Below are 19,295 nucleotides of genomic sequence, written 5' to 3'. Positions count from 1 at the left end.
TTTCAAGACAGGGTTTCTCTGTGTAGCCCTGGCTGTCCTGGAACTCACTCTGTAGACCAGGCTGGCCTCAAACTCAGAAACCCGCCTGCCTCTGCCTCCCAAGTGCTGGGATTACAGGCGTGCGCCACCACCGCCTACCTCACAAGCTTTTCGTCTGTTTTACTCTTTATACTTTTTCTGTTTTCTGATTGATTAATTTATTTTCTGTGTATCTGTGTTTTGCCTGCAATGTATGTCTTTGTAAGAGTGTTGAATTCCCGGGAACTGGAGTCACAGACAGTTGTGAGCTGCCACGTAAGTGCTGGCAATTGAATCCCGGTCCTCTGTAAGAACAGACAGTGCTCTCAACCACTGAGCTGTGTCATTTCACAAACACAAGACCTTTTCAGTGTGTGTGTGTGTGTGCATGTGTGAGTCGGGTCACAGCACAGCTGTGGGAGTCTTCATCTGCATGTGAGTCTAGGAGATCAGGTTGTTGGACTTGGCAGTGGGCGCCTTTGCCTGCTGAGCCATTTTCCCAGGTCACAGGTAGGAGAGTTTTCATTATCTTCACTGGGAAGATTAGGGGACAGAGTCTTACTCTGTAGCCTGGCCTGCCCTGAGACTAGGCAGTCATCTGGCCTGTGCATTCCAAGTGATTAGATTACAAGTATGATACACTTTGGCTGTCTTTATTTTTACTTTTGGTTTCCCGAGACAGGGTCTCACATACCCCAGGCAGGCCTCCAAATCACTATGTAGCCCAGGCTGGCCTTGAATTCCTGATCCTTCTGCTCTGCCTCCAAAGTGCTGGGATGACAGGTGCATACTGCTCTGCCTGGATTACTTCGTATATTTCTGAGAGTCTTGCTGTGTGGCCCAGGCTAGCCTAGACTTTGTGGTCCCCTCTGCCTGAATGCTGGGGTCACTGGTGTTGTGACTGCTGTAGGAGGCACTGTTCAGCTAGCTCTCTAGAATCTCCTTCAGCTGTGTCGCCCTGTTTCTTCTAGGAGGAAGATTCTGTAAGGGAAGGGATTTCAGTCAGAAGCTCCCCACCCACATCACCTACTCGACTGGAAGCACAGAGGGCTATGTGGCCCAAGAATTCTGTGTTTCAGGGCACAGCCACTGTGGTTGAGGATGAAGAGGATCTGACCTCTGAGAGTGAGGCCTCAGAGCCCCCAGGTGCCAGCTCTGCGGCAGCTGTACCATCTCATGGTCTGTCCAGTGCACACTCCATGGAGATGCCCACTGCATTCACTGCGAGCCCCGCTTACTCGGAAGACTTTGAGCAGTTCTCTGGTCCCTTGGCCTTGGAGGAGTCGCTTGACAGGACTCTGGACACTTTGTCGAGGTTTTCTTCCAGTGGACAGACAGATATTGTTGCCAGCAAACCTCTATCAAGGACAGAATGGGGCAGAAGTGTGACCAGAGTCATGAAGGAGACAGCTGTGCAGACACTTGACCCTGCCTTTGCCTACCAGTGGAGCAAGGGTAAGCCAGGGACCTTCAGGAGCCTGGGTAGGGGACCTTCAGGAGCCTGGGTAGGCCCCTGTGATGCTGTGGCGTCTTTGGGTGTAGGATGTAATTTAAGGATAATAGGCTAAGCTGGGCGGTGGTGGCGCACGTCTGTAATCCCAGCACTTGGGAGGCAGAGACAGGTGGATTTCTGAGTTGAGGCCAGCCTGGTTTACAGAGTGAGTTCCAGGACAGCCAGGGCTACACAGAGAAACCCTGTCTCGAAAAAGCAAAAAAAAAAAAAAAGGATGATTAAGCACTGTGACTAGACTTATCTGTTCATCTATTCTCTGATAGATGTAGACATCTTAGCTGTCTGCCTCCCAGTCTGCTTCAGAACAAATCTTGCCCTGTCTTGCTCTGTCTGGTCCAAATATGTCCCCATGTCTGCTCTCTCATTGAGACCTCATATCAAAACCTCATCATGACTCCTCCTGGACCCTCCGCCTCATGGCCACCTCCCTGTGGTCCTTCCTTTAATTCTCTCTACATGGGACCCTTGCTAAGATCAGAAATCCAGCCTTTCCTATCCTCTGCCTAGTTATAGGCTGAATCAGCTATTTATTGACCAATCAGAAGTGATGGAAAGCGATTTTTACATAACATTGAGATTGAGATGTTTGACTACACCACAGTCCAGACTATAAACAGATGTCAGAAATCAGCATCTGAATACACAGTGCACAAGACCCAATGTATCTTCAGATCTGGGCTGTTGTCATTAGCCAGCTTTAGGGGGATCTTGGCACCCCATACCCATTTCCCCTTCCCAGGGCAAGGGGTGGTAGCTGGGTGTTCCCAGTGGCTTCCAATCCTGGGGAGAATTTGAAGTTTGGGCATAGTTCAAGATGCCAGCACTGAGGCAGAGTGCTGCTGGCATCCAGAAGCCTGCTCCAGGGAGCACAGGGCCCTGGGGAAGGGACAGGATACCCGCCAGGCTGTCGTCAGCCACCAGTCAGGACCCCACAGGGGTGGCAGGGGCTGCCGTGCTACAGGCCTGTGTCTGACCTTGTGGTGAGCATATTCTGAAAGTCACTCTTCTCACCATGCCCAGGCGTCCGCAGATGTCTGTCCTTTCTGTCAGAGCTCTCTGGCTCCTCCTCTTCTGTCCAACATTGCTCCAGGCTTTTTTCGCCTTTTAGGGTTTGTTTGTTGAGACAAGGGTCTCACGTAATCTAGGCTGGCTTCAAACTGCACATGTCGCTGAAGATAACCTTGAGTTGATCCTCCTGCCTCAGCCTCCTGAGTGCTGGGATGACGAGGCTGTGCCACAACTCATGGTGCATCGGGTGCAAGGAATCGAGGGCTTTGTGCCATTGGGAGCTCTGAGGACTGAGCCACACCCCAGCCTGTCTTTAGGCAAAACCTGAATTAGCTCTTTAGAAAGTCAACAGTGGGGATGGAGAAGACAGGTCAGTGGTAGGGCACTTGTGTTGAAAGTGTGAGGACCAAGGTTCCAAGGTATGGAACTCTAGACCCCACGTAAATGCTAGGTGGCTGTGGGACCCAGAATAAAGGGGACATGTGGGTCTGGAGGCCGATAGGATGAGGCAGGGGGATTTCTGGATCCCAGGAGCTCACAGCAAACCTGAGCACTGTACAGCTCAATTCATTGTCACGTGTGCTCTGGAAGCCCTTGTCACACTCTCAACAGCTTCTTTGTCTTGGGTCAGCTGGTGGCATGGCAGCCATCGGACCTGCCCTTGGAGGTGCTTATGTGGACCCAGCACCCATCGCCAGTCACATTGTCAGCGCAGATGCCATAGAAGGTAACAGAAAGCTGGGGGGCTCACTCCTTCCCTTCAGTGCCTGGGATTACCCTCTGAGGTTGGCTTTGAGAGGTCCCTGGGAAGGACGCTTGTCAAGACCTTTGATAGGATCTTGTTGGGCAGTCTAAGGGGTGGCTGGAACCTCTGTCTCTGGTGAAGGTACAAGATTTAACCAAACCCACAAGGCCAAAAGCAATTTGGGGCTGGTGGTCAACTCAGTGGAGGAGCCCTGCATCTTTCCAGGTCCACTGAGAACACTGTTGGATCATTTTGCCCATGTCCAGTTCTGTTCCCTGCTTGGCCACTCCTAAGCCTATAATCAAAGCTACTTAGGCAGCTGAGTCAGGAGGATCAGTTGAGTGTAAGAGTTTATAGCAAAATCCTATCTCTTAAAAAAATGTTTTTTAAATGTCTTTGAGGGTGGGGTGGGTGTGGGGGTATGAGTTGCAGCACATAGCCCAGGCTGGCTCAGAGTTCCAGGCCGTACGTAGCACCTCATACTCCTTTGTTTGAGTAGCTGGCATGTGACACTATGCCCAGCTAAAGGATGAATTTTTGTCATCTTTTAGTGGAGCTAGCATGTGATTGTTGTATGTGGTTAATACAGAATGGAGACAGAGGAAGCGCTTCATTACTATTAAAGGCAGACTGCCCAGAAAGTAGCAGGTCTGTGGGAATCTGTGCCACAGGGCACAGAAGCACAGGTGGCATTTGAAGACCCATGTGACACTGGGCAGCCACTGAGTGACATGGGATGGGTGTAGTCCTGACAGCCTACAGCCCAGCCGTGCTGGCGTTGAATGACATGCTGAAGCAACAACTGAGCCTGACGCAGCAGTTCATCGAGGCCAGCCAACAACTACACGACTCCCTCCTGCAGTCCCTGGATCGGGACTCATTTCGCTACCACACCTTGGAGGAAGCAAAAGAGGTAACTGTGGTGCACGGCTGCCCTATCCTGGGGAGGAGGTCACGTCAGAGATGACTTGAGGCTGGCAGTGGGCTTGGGGGTGTCTGGACTCTTAGGCTGGAGCTCCACGGGGTCCTGGACCCTCACTGTCAAGGAACGGGTCCTGTGCCCTTCCCAGAAGTGTGGCAGCTGCCGCTCAGGTTCAGTACAGCACCCTAAGCACTTTGAGACAGGGTGGCCCTGGCTGACCTGGCCAGCTCAGAGGCTCTGCCTCCTGAGTGCTGGGACTAAAGGTGTGCGCCACCACCTTGCTGATTATTTTTATACATGTGTGTTGCTGGCTATTTGTATGTGTATCCTGTGTGTGCCTGGTGCCTGAGGATGCTAAAGGCACAAACTCCCCTGGAGCTAGAATTGCAGGCAGTTGTGAACCACCATGTGGGTGCTGGGAACCAAACCTAGGCCATCAGGCCTAGCAGCCAGTACCTTAGCCATCTTGCAGGCTCCACATTATTTTTGATGGGTCTTGCTGTGCAGCCTAGACTGGCCTCAGCCTCTGTGTGCTGCTTCTACACCCAGTTCACAGTGAGAGGTTTAACATGGCATCTCCAGTCTCTGACCCTAGATGTACCCAGTGTGGCTCTTCACTCCAGGATATCTTGAATGTAGCACCAGGACTGTGCTTGAGGGCGCCCTGGGGCCCAGCACAGGAGTCTCCTGTGTGCGTGCATTGTCATTTATGGTCTTGTGTCTTACAGTACATCAGGGAGCACAGGCCTGCACCCCTGACCATGGAGGCTGCCCTGCAGGAGGTGAGGGAGGAGCTCCAAGGCTCAGCAAGTGAGGCGTGCCTGGGCACCTGTCCACCTTGGAATCAATGACGTCCATATGGAGGCAGGCAAGGCTGGGGCTCTTCCTGCTCTCCCTGCTGAGTAACCGCCATATATGGGTTCTAAGCTCCCGTCTGCCCAGCTGGCTGCTCCGAGGACACAGCATGAGGACAGCTGAGAAACCACCACCGGACAGCAGTGTGGGATGGGGCCATGAGCCAGTGCGACCCACAGCGTATGTCAGGCATTCCAACCATCCAAGATGGGACCAGCTGCCCCATGGGAACGCCCATGCCAGGTGCTGAGACAAGTCTTCTGAGCCTGGTGCCTGGCGCAGCCTGCACAGCACCCCTGTGTGCCTCTCACTCACAGCTAGAGGAAATCTTTTACAAAAGGTTTTATTGGAAGGCAAAACAGTAAAATCCACATTTGTCAACAGCACATGTGTGTCTGTTTATCCTGAGTCAGACACACCTGAACGTCACAGCTATGGGAAATCTAAAACAAAAATCAAGTGTCTTATATGGTACTGAAAAGTTGTAGAGGACTCTGCATTTTATTTAAAAGAATGTTTCAAAAGTTTGTGTACAAACAATGGCACCAGGCTGCTCCTTCTGGGCCTCATCTCCCTCTCTGAGAATGGCTAAGGAACCCAAATTAAATGACAGCGCAGGAGGTACTGGCTGGCTGGAGCCCAGCATCCCATGCTCTGTGCTGGTATTGGCCTCCTCAGGCAGAAGCCCCAAGCTGAGGTGCTGCACTAGGCAGAGGGGCTCTAGACGCCATCTTCCCCACCCAAGGGAGCTTAGCCCAGTGTCAGAAGCCATGTCCAGGTAACATAGGCTAACAGCTAACATTTGTGGAAAGGGGTGATAAACATACAACTAAATGACAACTCAGTCAGGAGTCAGATGATCCCTGCCTCAGGGAGTATTTGTTTTTCCTAACACAAAACCAAGTGGAGCCCCAACACAGTCCCTTCTGGCCTCTGCAGCTCAGAGGCCAGGCTGTCTGGCTGCCACGCGCTCAGTGCAGGCAGCCTTCTCGCTACTGGGCTCTGGGCTGTGCAGCACTGGGGATGGGACGGTGGGGTGGTGTTGAGTTTTGCTGTCTGGGCACTGCAGTGTCATCTGCAGCACCTCTTCCAGGGCAAATGCAGGACAAGCCCTTCCACACTGCGCAGCTGAAGCCCGTGGTCAGTCTTCCTTCTCTTCCTTTCGAGCCCCAAACGTGGAAACTGCATGAGAACAGGGCTGTCACCTCACCTTTCTCCCACGAAGCTAAGCCCACCGTGTCCACCCACCCACACCTACCACCTACTACTCACACTCATCTCGAGCCTTCATGCGGGCAATGAAGGAGTAGCTCTTGTTGCGGCGGTAGTTCTCATAAGGGTCGTCCAGGGCCACACCCACGCCCTTGTACTGGTCCCATTTATCCCGGACATCACCACCCTTAATGGGGTCCTGGATGCCCTGCTCCTTTGCACCAAGGCCACCAGACCCGCTCCAGCCTTCAGAGGGGAAGAACATATAAGGCAGGGTTGTGACCATGTCCCCTGGGGAGTGGCTACTCAAACCCCCAGCAGGATCCCAACATGTGGTCACACAGGAAGCTGGCATTGGTCTGGGGTATACGCACCCATCTTCACCAGCATTTGATGGCCTTTATTTTCTTCTCCAAGCCTCGAGTCTGGTATGGGAGGCGCTGAATTAGAACCCAGGCCAGCTGCAGAGCTGCAATGAAGAGTTCTGTTGTAAGTTGTCAACCCCTACACAACAGGCCCCCGAGGACCAAGAACAGCCAGCTAACACAGAAGCAAAGGGCTGTGGGCTGGCCCATGGTGGGAGGGGTGTCGCCTGCTCTTTAGCAAAAAGGGTACATTTGACAACTCCAGCTTATGGCTTACGGTGGGGTGGGGCTCCGGGACCTGGAGCGACGCCGCCTCCCAGGGGAGTATGACTTGGATCTGGACCTGGACCTGGAGCGTGAGCGGCTTCTGGAGGACCGTGACTGGCTGCGGCTTCTGTGGGGACATTAGGACAATGGGGACCGGGCAGGGGCAGTGCACTCGGGCTTTCTCAGGTCCCTACGCACCTACCTGGACCTGGAGCGGGAGGAGGACCGGGACCGAGACCGGGAACGTGAGCGGGAAGAGGACCGGGAAGACTTGGAGGATCTGGAGCTGGAGCGAGAGGAGGAGCGGCCGCGGCTCTTGGACCGGCTGCGTGACCTGGAGGGGCCGCTGTAGCAGGGAGATGCCTCAGTGAGGATGGCAGTTACAGCAGCCGCATGCCACAATGCCAGCCCCGAAACCAGCACGGCTCACCTGTTCCTCTTCTCCTGGCCCTTGCGCCGTCGCGCTCGCATCTTGGCTCGAAAGAACTCATAGAGGCCATTCTGCTCCCAGCCCTCACTGCATGACATGGTCCCCATGAGAGGCCTGGGTCAGCCTTCAAGGGCCAGTGGCCAGGAAGGGGGTTCCCCCGCACTAGGAAGCTAACCAACCAGGAGGCAAGGCAGCTGGGGCTCTGCTGGGTGTCCAGCCCCCCCCATCCCAGGTGACCTCATAAACATGCCCACTGCTGCTGACAATGTCTGCATGGCAGGCTGAGGCTGGATGGCACGCACAAGGCTACCACTCCATGCCCAATGTAGTGTTCAGAGGAAGCAGTTCCTCATCTGCAGCACCAACTTGGAGGATGGGGGCTCAGCCAGGCTTTAGGGCCCAGCTTCCCTACCTGTTCCTCGGCCTGTCATGGGAGGGCGGGCTGTAGAAGGCCTCCACAGCTGCAAGCAGCCTCTCACTGGGAGGCATGGGGGGTGGCAGGCGGATGTCTTTGGGGTCCAGAGGCTTATACTCATGATCCTCCAGCTGTAGGAGAACACAGCTGTTGCCTGGGCCCTGAGGAGTCAATCCTACTTGGCCACCCAGTGGAATTTAGCAACAAGGTAGGAACTTAGCTTAACAAAACCAGCATGCCCCCGCCCATGCTCAACCTCCCGGGCCAGGGCCCAATATCACCTTCACAAGGGGGGCCATTAACCCCGCTGGAAGATCGAAGTAGGGCACATTGGGAACCAGGCTAGGGTCATCATGGTTGATGTGAGGTGGGCCCTGTCGCCGCATGTGGGGAGGCTGGCCATTGAAGCCGTGGGGAGGAGGGCCAAAGTCAGGGTGCTGGGGCCCAGCCCAAGGCGGGTGCTCATTGATCCCAGGGTGTGGCATGCGGTGACCAGGGTGGTGATGAGGGGGTCCCATGTCTGCAAAACAAAACATTTATCTCCAGCTGGCTGGGGTAGTCAAATTGGGCAAAAGGGCCATTAGGGTTCAGCAAAGGAGTAAGGGAAGCCAGCCAGCACTTGGGGCCTGGAACTCTCACAGACATGGGTGCAGCTAAGGGGACTCAAGCGAGAAGACTGGAGGAGCACCGCAGCATCCAGTGGCAGCAAGCTGAACTACCTTCTCACTGCGAATGTGCCGAAGCCTTCTCTGCCAGGACTGAGCATGGGTGGGCTAGCAGTAAGAGAGTAACAGAAAAGCTGGGTTCCTGGTGGACTCCACCCCAACTGCCTGGGGGCCTTTGAGGAGAGCAGCGGCGAGGACATGGGCAGAGGGAGGCCTGCCCTGAGCCCCATGGATTGTCTGCACTGAAACACCTGTCTGGGGCTTCTGTGTGCAGCTCAGGCTGACAGCAACCGGAAGAGATGAGACAAAGGCATAGCCTCAGGCCAGCAATGGCCAGGGCAGGAAATGGTACTTGAAAAACAGACTGGCAAAGTCTGGCTGGCTGCTCCTCCTTGCCTGTGTGCCAGGGGCTCCAGGGACGTCTCAGCACCTCTGGCAGGGGCCTGGCTCCCAGCACACGTGGCCCTGTCTGCCTATTCCACACCTGCCCCATGCTTGTCACTTCCACAGCACTGAAAGGCAGATGCAGAGGGGCAGGCAGGGGACATCCCCAGCGGGCCTTCCTACACTGCTTACTCACCTGTGGGGAAGTCTCCCTGGGGATAGTCAAAGCGGTGAGGGTAGGGTGGCCGCTCAAAGGGGTGACGAGGGGGGAAGTCATCCTGCATGAAGCGGGGCGGGAAACGGTTGAAGTTGTGGGGATGTGGAGGCTGGTTGAACTGTGGGTGCTGCTGGTGGGGTGGGAACGGCCCACGGAAGTGGGGGGGCCGCTGCATCCGGAAGGGCGGCTCACGCTGGGCACCGCCCCAGGGGGGTGGCTCATGCTGATTGTTCCACGGTCCTTCAAACTGGTTGTTCCAATTGGGGTCTGGCTGGTTGTTCCACGGAGCGTCTCGCTGCCCATTCCAGCCAGGGTCCCCTCGCTGCTCACCCCACATGCCCTCATGGCTGTTGTTCCAGGGCGGACAATGGGGAGGTCCACCTTGGTGGTGTGGGTACGGGGGCTGCTCAGGGGGCTGCAAGGCAAAGCACAGACATGAGCACAAGGTCTGAAGTTACCGATCTCACCCCAGGTCCCAACCGCACATCTGTACACTCACACATAAAGCTGCTTCTGGCACTGAACTCAGTGCTTTTCTCCCCCAGTCCTAACAGGTACCAGATCCCAATTGGGACACAAGGGAGGTGTATCTCTTGCCATGACTGAGAATACCCCAGCATGCTGGACTATGAGCCTTATACTACCCAGAACATTGCCTAAGGTTAGCCTGGGACCCCGTCCTTGTTTCTTTAGCCAGGTAAATAGATGCTTGTGGTTTAAGATGTTCCCAGCTACTGCTCTGACCACACACAGCAGGGATTGCAATCTTAGCTTTGGGACAGGAGTTACACAGGAGAGGCCAACAGGTCCCTGTGTCCCTCCAAGGCAGCATGCTCCATGACCCACGCTAGGCTGATGGGCACTCTTTCTGGCTTTCAAGAGCAGAAGAAAGTTGCATTGCCAACAGCAACAATCTCTGCGGTGCCATGAGGGCAGGACTAGAGAAGCCTGGCCAGCTTCAGAGTGTTCATTAGACAGGCGCGTGGGCGGGGCGCAGGTGGCACGACAACATGCCCCCTTGTCCTGGCTCCAACCCACTTCCTTCCTTTTTTTTTTTGAGACAGGGTTTCTCTGTGTAGACCAGGCTGGCCTCAAACTCAGAAATCCGCCTGCCTCTGCCTCTCAAGTGCTGAGACTAAAGTCGTGAGCCACCACCGCCCAGCTTCCAACCCCACGTCTAAGGATGGAATCCAACGCCTCTCCGTCTAGCTGGATAGCTTGCTCACCCCAGACCTCTAGTCTGGTTGGTAAACTGCCTTACTGGCCAGGAAGCCTCAGTGGAGAAGCCCCTCCAGATTTGTTTTTTTTTCCGAGACAGGGTTTCTCTGCATAGTCCTGGCTGTCCTGGAACTCACTCTGTAGACCAGGCAGGCCTGGAACTCAGAAATCCTCCTGCCTCTGCCTCCCAGAGTGCTGCGATTACAGGCGTGCGCCACCACTGCCCAGTTCAGCCCCTAGCTCTTACTGAGCCTGCACAGGAAGGCCTGTGCCCTACTTCCCTCAGAGGTGTCCACCCGATAAGGTTCACAGCTGGCACTTCATGGGTGCTGTCTACAGGGAATATCTATCTCATGTCAAGTAAACTTGCTAGTCCTAAAGCTGAGGGGTAAAAGACTCATATTTGAGACTTAAAGCTCTTAGGGCAGGGCCACATGCGTGGCACCCGTAAGTGTCCTCCTCAGTCAAGAGTCACCAGGAAGACCACACTCAACAGATAACTAGGCCATGCCCCGTTGAAGGGAAAGTTTGTTACACCTAGTAAATTATAAAGACATTTTGGTCATACACCACACGACATCTGTCCTAGTCCTCAAGTCTCCTACCTACTACCCCAAGCCACCCAGAGACCTGGCACTGTAGCCATCACCTACAGATTCCCGGAGAAGCCCACCACTTCTGATCTTCCTTCAATCCCTTTCTGATGGACCTGAATGCTACACTAGTGAAGACAGGCAAATGAGGCCTGAGAAGTCTATATACTGGTAGCAGAGACGGGTTTGCCTAGGCTCTACTGTCTGTCAGCTACTATGGCTGCATCTGCCTGCTGCCCCACAGGACCCCAACTACGTGCAAGACAGGGCTTTTCTGTGTAGCCCTGGCTGTCCTGGAACTTGATCTGTAGACCAGGCTGGCCTCCAACTCACAAGAGATCTGATTGCCTCTGCCTCTTGAGTGCTGAGATTAAGGCATGTGACACCACTTCCTGGCTCAAGCAGGCTTTTGACTCAGCCGTACGTGCATCCCCCAACAAATTTTAGTAAGTACCTGCTGTTGACCCCAAGGGGCAACTGGATGAGGCTGATCAAACCAAGGGGGCTTGTTTGGCGGGATCTGCTCATGGGGGCCAGGACCCCGAGGTCCAGCAGCTGCAGGATCCTGGACACCTGCTGAGGTGTCGTACTCTGAAGAGCCAGGCATCTGAATAGGAGGCTTGTTGTCATCTAAAACAGGTAAGGCCAGTCAGCAGGGGAGGCTGTTGGCTCGCAAGCACCCCAAAGCCAGCCCATGACAGGTCTTGTACTTCCGAAGTTCACTGGAAGCCACCCCTCCAATGTCACCCCCCTCTAGAGATGCAAGAGGGGACATTCTCTATGCTCACGGCATGTCCTATCTTGTCTATTCACAGAACTACTGAGTTACTTTTAAGTAACCAGCTGTGTACTTCCAGGCACGCACATGAGTGCACGAATGGTGGTCAGAGGGCAGCCCTTGGCAGCAGCCTCTCTCCTGCCACCCTAGGGCTCAACGCACAGTCATCAGACCCTGTAAACAAGTTTGTGCCTGCTGGGCCACCTTCTGGCACTACTTCTGTTTCAGAGTCTCTCAATGAATCTGAAGCTCAGTGACCATCCAAATGAAGTCCTCACGTGCACAGAGTCCTTCACTGACTGAGCCATCCCTGTACCCCTAGTTAAACATGTTTCACCTCAGACTTTGGGGGAATATTCTGGTTGGCCTTGAATTTACTGTCTTCCCCTTCAGGTTTAGGATTAAGATTAGCTACCACTATGGCTAGAAGTCTTCTGAGATGCCGATTCTTGCCTCATATCCCAGTCTGGTCTAAAATCTTCCTGCCTCAACTTCCTAGATGCTCATTTCAGATCTTATCCAGGTTTCTTCAGACGTCCTTTACACACATATACATGTACACTACAAACACTAGATACAGACATGTAACACGTATGTCTGTTTAGGGTTCTGCTCTGTGTTGAGCCCACCCAGCCCTGGACCACACTCTAAACCATGCACCAAGTGTGGGTTAAGGTGCAAGCCTGTCTGGAGTGTTTACCTGGCCTGGACACACAAGCAGATCAATCTTGGCCCAGCAGTGTGAGGGCTGTGGAGCAGGTGTCCAGGAGGGGAAAGTGCTCTCTGCCATGCAGGGAAGTCAGAGATGGAGGGAACTTCATACCTGGCTGGGTAGTTGGTGGGATGGTGGGGGCAGGTGTTGAGGTTGATGGGGGTGCTGGTGGTGGGGGTGTGGCCTTCACATCTGCTTCCATCTGAGGCAGCTGAATCTGTGGCTGTGGCTGTGACTGTGGCTGTGGCTGTGGTGGTTGCTGCTGCTGCTGCTGCTGCTGCTGCTGCTGGGCTAGGCTGCTGACGAACTCCTCGTGCTGTGTCTTGAGGCTCTGGATCTGCTGCTGAAAGGCCAGCTGCACAGGCTGCACCACCGACGAGTACTCATTGATGAGAGTCGCCTTGGGGGAGGGGGGGAGAACAGAGCACTGCTACTCAGGGCAGTAGCCCAGGATCCCAAGAACCAAAGGCCGTGTGAGAGAGATGCAGACAGCTGCAGCAATGAAAACATCAGTGGGCAGTTTCAAACGTCCTGATGGGTGGCCCCTGCCCTGTGTGGTGCTCACCTGATACTGACCAAGTCCCAGGGCGGGGCTCTGCAGCTGCTGAATGATGGAGTCATCAAAGTAGCCGTTCTTTTCCCAGAGCTGCAGGAGCTGGTGCAGAGGGAGACTTGTTAAACAGAGCTCATATCACCTAGCCACCTGCCTGCCCAACCACCCAGCCCCAGCAGCCCCGTACCCGGGCGATCTTCTGCTGTTTGTCCTCCTCCACAGCCAGGAAGCTGGTACAATAGATAGGCACTACCACCTTCTGCAAGGCAGCCAGCAGCTCCCGGGCCTGCTTGCGCTGGCTGTGAGGGAGAGACCTTCCGCGCGTCAGGGCCCTGGGGCAGGACCCGGCCACGCACCTGTTACCATGCGGCTGTGGCCACAGCACCCTCTCCTCAGGAAATGCCCCCCAACCAGTAGGGCAACAGCTAGACTATCTACTACGTAGGTGCCTTGTCTTGGGAGACAGGTAGAGGGAAAGTGTGAAGCTCAGGGCTATGTAGAACAAAACCTTCACTGTCAGAGGGGCTCATCATCAGAGCCCTTGCATGTGTAAAGGGTTTGACACTGGGCTGCTGTGGTTAGGACCTGGTCACCACTATGCACAAGCAGGTTCAACAGGAGGAGGGATTCCCCAGCCTCATAGGGCCACTGAGAAGGCTACAGGGAGCCTAACCACCCATGAGGATTGCAGTCAAGCCACGGCACAGTATCCGCCGGCCAGGCGCAAGGCCCTGGCTCCTGTGCCCAGTGTCACTGAGAGGGTTAAAGGGGAGGAAGCAGGCAAAGAAGGCCCTCCAGCTGTGCAGTGTGGCAGATCCAGGCCTCTGCAGTAGTAGTGGCTCAGCAAGACAGACCATATGCAGACCCAGGAAAGGGGCAGGCAGAGGCTGACAGCTTCAGCTTCCACAGCTGAGGTCAAAGTGCAGCAAGAGTTGGCCAGGAGGTAGTCAAGGGAAGGCAGTGCAGGCCAGAGCTTTGTGTGATCAGTGAGGGGTGTCCCGGGAGTGGGAGAGAGGCCATCGGTGCGAGGCCCCAGCCTAAGCGGCAGGAGCAAGACACCTCAAGAGGAAAGACAGTACAAAGCGGGAGGGTGTGGACGGCAGCCTGGCATGGAGGGTGGCATGAGACGGAGAAGAGACCAGCGTCTCCTGCTCTCCCACAAGCCAGATACAGTTATCAGCTGTCCTAGCTTCATGACCATGCTGAAAGCCAGAGGGCAGCCAGCCCAGCTGACTATCGGAATGTGTCAGTAGCATGGGACCTTTGCACCTGTCTCTGACCAGAGTTCTGGACTCTGGTTTCCTCCATCAACCTCACCCGCTGGCCATGCAGAGACACACCCAGGCCCCAGGAGGCTGGAGCCACACACAGTACACAGAGAAGTCCGATGGAGAGAAGATCAGCAAAGGTAGCTCCAGGACATGGAGAGCAGAGTCACCACAGTGCATCAGCCAGGTGTCCGGCTGTGCAGACCGAAGCAGACATGGCTACAGAGGCAGAGAGGAGGCAGCAGAGCCAAGGCCTGCCTTATGGGGTGTCGGCCACTGTCCTGGGAGGGCAAGCAGTGGCCCAGTGTGCAAGTGCAGCCAGGGTAGGGACTGGAGAGTGGGGCCCTGGCAGGTGTGGTCACGTACTCACCAGTGGTGCAGCACGTCGTTGATCAGATAGATGAGGTGCAGCCGCAGCTCGAAGTGTGCGCCCTCAGCAGTGATGCGGTTGCGCAGGTGGCCCGCCATCAGCTCGCAGTGTGGCGGGGACTTGGCGTTGCTGAACATCCAGTTCTTCCCAGCCTGAGAGTCAGCCCAGGGTGAGTGGGGGTCAGTCGGGAGGGTGGCGACACCCCCGCCCCACACTGAGCCTCACCGAGATGGCATCCTTTGTGCAGGTGTCAATGATGGGCTGCAGCAGGCTGTCAAACTCGCTCATGTCCAGCTGCGTCTCCTCCAGCAGCTTCTGCATTTGCTGCTCCACTGCATGTGCCACAGCTGTCGTCACTTGCTCCTGGGAAAACCACGAGGGGCAGGTGGTATGAGCAGGGTCCTTGCACAAACACTGGTGCCTGTCTTTACACACACCAAAGCCTGTGACAGTCCATCATCACAGCAGGCAAGACAGCTAACAGGAAAATGTGACACCAAGGAGGCAGGGTGCTCATGGGTCCCGTAAGCAGGGCAAGGCAGGAAGGGCTAACACATGCAGTAGGTGCCCGTGACCCTTGCACTTGGGAGGCTGAGAGCAGCTTGGGGAAATGCTGGCTCAAAATCAAACCAAACCAATCTAAACACAAGCAAGTAAATAGGCACTGGCCACCAAGCTGGTTTAGAGGAGCAGACAGTTCTGCTGTCCAAGACCTTACTGTCCAGACTATGACTGATGGCAAACATCCATGCATGCTGTGTGACGGTGGTAAGCAAGGAAACCCTGAGTGGGGCTGGCACTCAGGTCCCTATGTCACCGCTCCTTTCATTTCAGGTAGCTCATCCCTATAGAGTTTGGCAACAGAAGCAGTCTAAAAGATAGATAGGGCCAATAATGTCCCTCCCTACTAAGACTGGTAGGTACCTTAAGCCACCATGTGGTGACATCTACAATGGGTACAAGTCAACTGAGCATTGCCTGTGGATGAGTCACAGACCCACTGGAAGGTGACTCCAGGGTCACTGGCACTAGATGCAGACATACCTGGCGTAGGGCCAGTAGGTGCTGCTCCTGCTGCTGGAGACTCCATTGGCTCTGTTGGATGAGCTCGTCCATTGATGGGGTTCCCTGGGCCGGAGTGAGGGACGCTGTGGGAGCCAGTGGAGGTTGTGGCAGAGGGGGCATGGCTGAGGTGGGCTCCAGCTCTGGGGCCTGCTGCTTGCAGATAACTAGCAGGAAGAGATGGGTCCTGTGAGCTCAGGGAATGCCCCACGTTCCCTTCAGTGATCCATCAGCTTTGGCCTCCAGAGGATCTGATGGAGGAAGCTAGGGCCACTGTCCACCTCACAGGGACACCCTGCCCAAGCTTTCCTCTGTTGTGCCTGGTCTTCTGTCTCACTGAACCTGTTCATCTTCCCTTGTCATGCAGGCCACGAGCAGTGCTGGAGATGTGGCACCTCTCCCAAGGGTATGTGTCTGTCCCATGCCACTGGATCCTAATCTCCCCCTCACTGAAGACAGCCAGCATTCTGGAGGTCTGGCCAGCATGCACAGGGCTGGAATGCCCCCAAGACCAGCCCCACCTCTTGTGGTGACCCTCCCAATTTGCAGCCTTTGGACTAGCCCTTGGACTAACTTGAACCACCAGCAACACCCTGATATGACAGTATACAAGGCTAGCATGTACCCAGACAAGGTATCATGTGTCTGGAGAGGAGGGTCCCTACTTGCAAGTAAGACTTTAACAATATGGCTGCCTTACTCTCTACTTTTGGCCCTGCCTGGTCCCAACTGAACATAGATAGCCACACTCTTTGGCAGCCCGAGACTCATCCAAACAAATGGCCTTTGGATAAAAGCAAAGAAAGTAGGGCTTGGGGACATGTGTCATTTGGGTTTTAATGGCACCCTACATGCCTGCCTAGTTTAAGCTCTAGATCCCATCCTCCTTCTGGAAGCTCCACTTTGGAGGCGTCACCAAGGGCCATTGGGCTTTCACAGGCTTCTCAAAGTCACTGCCCTGCCTCCCAGGCCAGTAGAGCAACCCACTCAGATACACACCCTCACACTCAACAGCAATGCCAACTACATGCACTCTTCACATCACACCTGATAAGAAACTGCATCCTACACCCGAGTAGGCCTCTCCCAGAGCAGGCAGATTGGCCTATGTGCAGCCTTGAGTGTCAACTGCTATGGAACAAGCAACATCCCACAGCTCAGTTTTATTGTACTTTACAAACACAAGACCATGATAGGGGTGGCCTAAAATTTTTTTTTCCTAGAAAAGGTTTCTCTGTGTACTGTCTTGGAAACTTTCTTTGTAGACCAAGCTAGCCTTGAACCCAGAGATACACTTGCCTTTGCCTCCCGAGTGCTGGGATTAAAGGTACGTACCACCACATCCAGCTGACTAGTCCTTTACCACAATTCTTGCAAAAAGTCATTCTAGAACAGTCCCAGGTTTAGTTGACCTGAAGCACTTTGAGTCGTTACTTCTAAGCAATGCTCATAGCTCCTCAGCAAAGCAGGTCCTCTCTACAGTGTGTCTCCCTTGTGCCAAAACCTAAACTCTCTTCTTGACTTCCACCACCCTTACCTGCTCTTGCCCGTCATATTCAATATATCCTACTATGGTTTGGCTGGCAGCATGGCCTCTTGCCTCCTAACCCTAATGTGCCACAGCTGACATTTACTCTCCTTTCCCTGCTATGGTTTTAAGTCTAACACCTGAACGACTGACTGTCCAGGAGAGGGCACAGGCCTCCTGTGTAGCTCTCAGGAACATATACTAAGGCCTGTCTCAACTCCCTCCACTTTCCATCCCTTACCCATCCTCAATGGCTCGACCTTTGACCCCTCCTGCTTCTATGTTCATGATCACCAACCTTCTTAATTCCAGCCTGTCCACCATAGCACACATTGTTGGAACCTGTTTCAGCAACCGTCTGCTTTAGGATGGCTATGAATTTGGTGCTCTGGGGCTAAGAAATGACCTCTCTAAACATGCATAAGGACACAGACACCCTGATGGTCAAACAGTCGACCTCTACCACAACTGAATAGGAACCAAAACTTATGATGGACAGATTCTAACCCTACCCCACTTTGGCATATGAAAACCCTTCAGTTCACATGTGTGGTGTCTCTTTGTTTCATGGGCCCAAGTCTGTCTGTCTGTCCTACAAGTTTTCTATCAATCACCCACAATACTTTGTTAAAGTGTAACAAAGTGTGTTCAGCATCAGAGAGGACTGTTGCTCCACCGCTATCACCTTAACTACCCACTGGCTTTTCAAGTCCAAACACTTATTTCCACAGTTTATTCAGAGAGCTACCCTCGATATGACAGATGTGAGTTCTGCCCTCAGAACCCATAACTTCTGTTGTTATTAGTCAAAGCTGGGGTATGCTTGCAATCCCACCACCTGAAAAGCTGATGCAGGGAGGTTGCTCTGAGTTGGAAGCTGGGCTGGATCATACTGCCAGGCCAGCCTGGGAGACAGTGTGAGCATGTTAGAGACCAGTTGTGCGTCTCTGCTTTTTCCTTTGGTTTTTTTGAGGCAGAGTCTATGTAGCCTTGCCTGTACTGGAAATTGTACAGCAAGCTAGCCACAAACTCAGAGATCCAACTGCCTCTGCCTTTCTGAGTGCTGGGATTAAAGGGGTGGTCCCATCATGCCTGGCTCTAAACTTTTTATTTCTATTACTTTTTGTCATCTTTTTCTTGATACTCACAAATCTCTGAGTCTAAAGCCACCTTGGTTACAGAGCTAGCTCGAAAACAGTCAGGGATACACAGAGAAACCCTGTCTCGAAAGCCAAAAATGAAAGAAAAAAGAAAAAAAAAAGAAAAGGAATGGAAAAACGTCGCAGAAACTAAAGGGAAAGCTTTTTGATCTGTATATCTGAAATGCAGAGAGCTACGGTCTCAGCCTGCAGAAGAGGCTGCACAGTTTGCAGCTCCCACCTTCTGCAGATCCGCAATTGCCTCTGCAAAGACAATTCAGGGACTGTCGCCCACCCCGCTCCTCCCAAAGCCCAGATAGAGAATCTATGACAGTCTCCGTATGACACACGACCCAGCAGTCTATCTTGGTACAGGGCTGCAGGAAGGGCAGAAGGAACAGCCGCTCTGTTCTGCAGAGGAAACAACATGCGACTCCAAAGAAGCTGGCTGCGGCGGGGCCCGCGCTGACCGCCGTGGCGGCCGAGGGCCTGAGGGGACTCACGCTGCTGCTGCTCTAGCGCCAGCTTGCACTTGTAGTAACTGTAGAAGTCGCCTCCGAACAGGAACGAGAACTTAGGGTTGTCTTTCTGCTTCTCCATCGTCATTTTCTCGAACTCGGGTCCGTTGCGAGCCACAAACTGGGCGAGCTTGTCGATGACATTTCGAAGCTCCTGATCTGCAAAACAGAGGAAAAGGCGTCAGGGTGGGCAGCCCGACCCGGGGGCCAGGCCGGGGTCCTCCGGGGCGGGCCACAGCTAGGCGGTGGTGTACGGGTCCTGACTAGGGCCAAGCGCGCGCCAGGAATGCGGGGACCCATGGAGAGGCCGAGGGAGGAGCGGGGAGGCCGCAGCGCGCTCCGTCATCGGTCCGGCACGGAGAGGCACGGCCGGCCGGCGGGGGCACACGAGAACCCAACGACCTCCGCTTAGGGATGGGCCTCACCGTCTGGCGGCAGCGGCATCTCCATGGCTGCATCCGCTGGCAACGTCCTCCGCCGCCTCACGATCACCTACCAGCACCGGCCGCAGAAGCCGGCCGGAAGTGGCGCGAAGGGAGA

At 54.4% G+C, this 19,295-nt stretch overlaps 2 protein-coding genes across 4 annotated transcripts in view; one reads left to right on the top strand and one right to left on the bottom strand.

Annotated features, from left to right (window-relative positions):
• The window catches only part of C18H19orf44 (chromosome 18 C19orf44 homolog), an 18,568-nt gene extending 13,124 nt beyond the window's left edge, over positions 1-5,444 (top strand). For both annotated transcript variants that reach the window (XM_052162038.1, XM_052162039.1), the window contains exons 5-8: positions 990-1,473; positions 3,171-3,266; positions 4,031-4,197; positions 4,935-5,444. In XM_052162038.1, the coding sequence (XP_052017998.1) occupies positions 990-1,473; positions 3,171-3,266; positions 4,031-4,197; positions 4,935-5,057 (870 nt within the window). In that variant the 3' untranslated portion in view covers positions 5,058-5,444. The remainder of the gene's footprint in view (positions 1-989; positions 1,474-3,170; positions 3,267-4,030; positions 4,198-4,934) is intronic.
• Positions 5,389-19,295, bottom strand: Cherp (calcium homeostasis endoplasmic reticulum protein). Of its 2 annotated transcripts, none has more exons than XM_052162036.1 (18): positions 19,181-19,295; positions 18,741-18,914; positions 15,553-15,737; positions 14,734-14,871; positions 14,509-14,660; positions 13,058-13,202; positions 12,883-12,972; positions 12,429-12,717; positions 11,282-11,457; positions 8,996-9,431; positions 8,032-8,270; positions 7,748-7,881; positions 7,336-7,422; positions 7,108-7,251; positions 6,916-7,032; positions 6,648-6,742; positions 6,334-6,519; positions 5,389-6,243 (listed from the first exon to the last, which is right to left on the bottom strand). In XM_052162036.1, exons 1-18 carry the CDS (start codon positions 19,203-19,205, stop codon positions 6,203-6,205), a joined length of 2,853 nt encoding a protein of 950 aa, XP_052017996.1. In that variant the 5' UTR covers positions 19,206-19,295; the 3' UTR covers positions 5,389-6,202. The 2 variants fall into 2 exon arrangements, with proteins under 2 accessions (XP_052017996.1, XP_052017997.1); XM_052162037.1 differs by having other exon boundaries at positions 13,058-13,169.

The sequence above is a fragment of the Apodemus sylvaticus genome, chromosome 18 (assembly GCF_947179515.1).
Source record: "Apodemus sylvaticus chromosome 18, mApoSyl1.1, whole genome shotgun sequence".
NCBI lineage: Eukaryota > Metazoa > Chordata > Mammalia > Rodentia > Muridae > Apodemus > Apodemus sylvaticus.
Note: the sequence above shows the minus strand (reverse complement) of the source record. Positions and strands in the feature narration are given on the sequence as shown.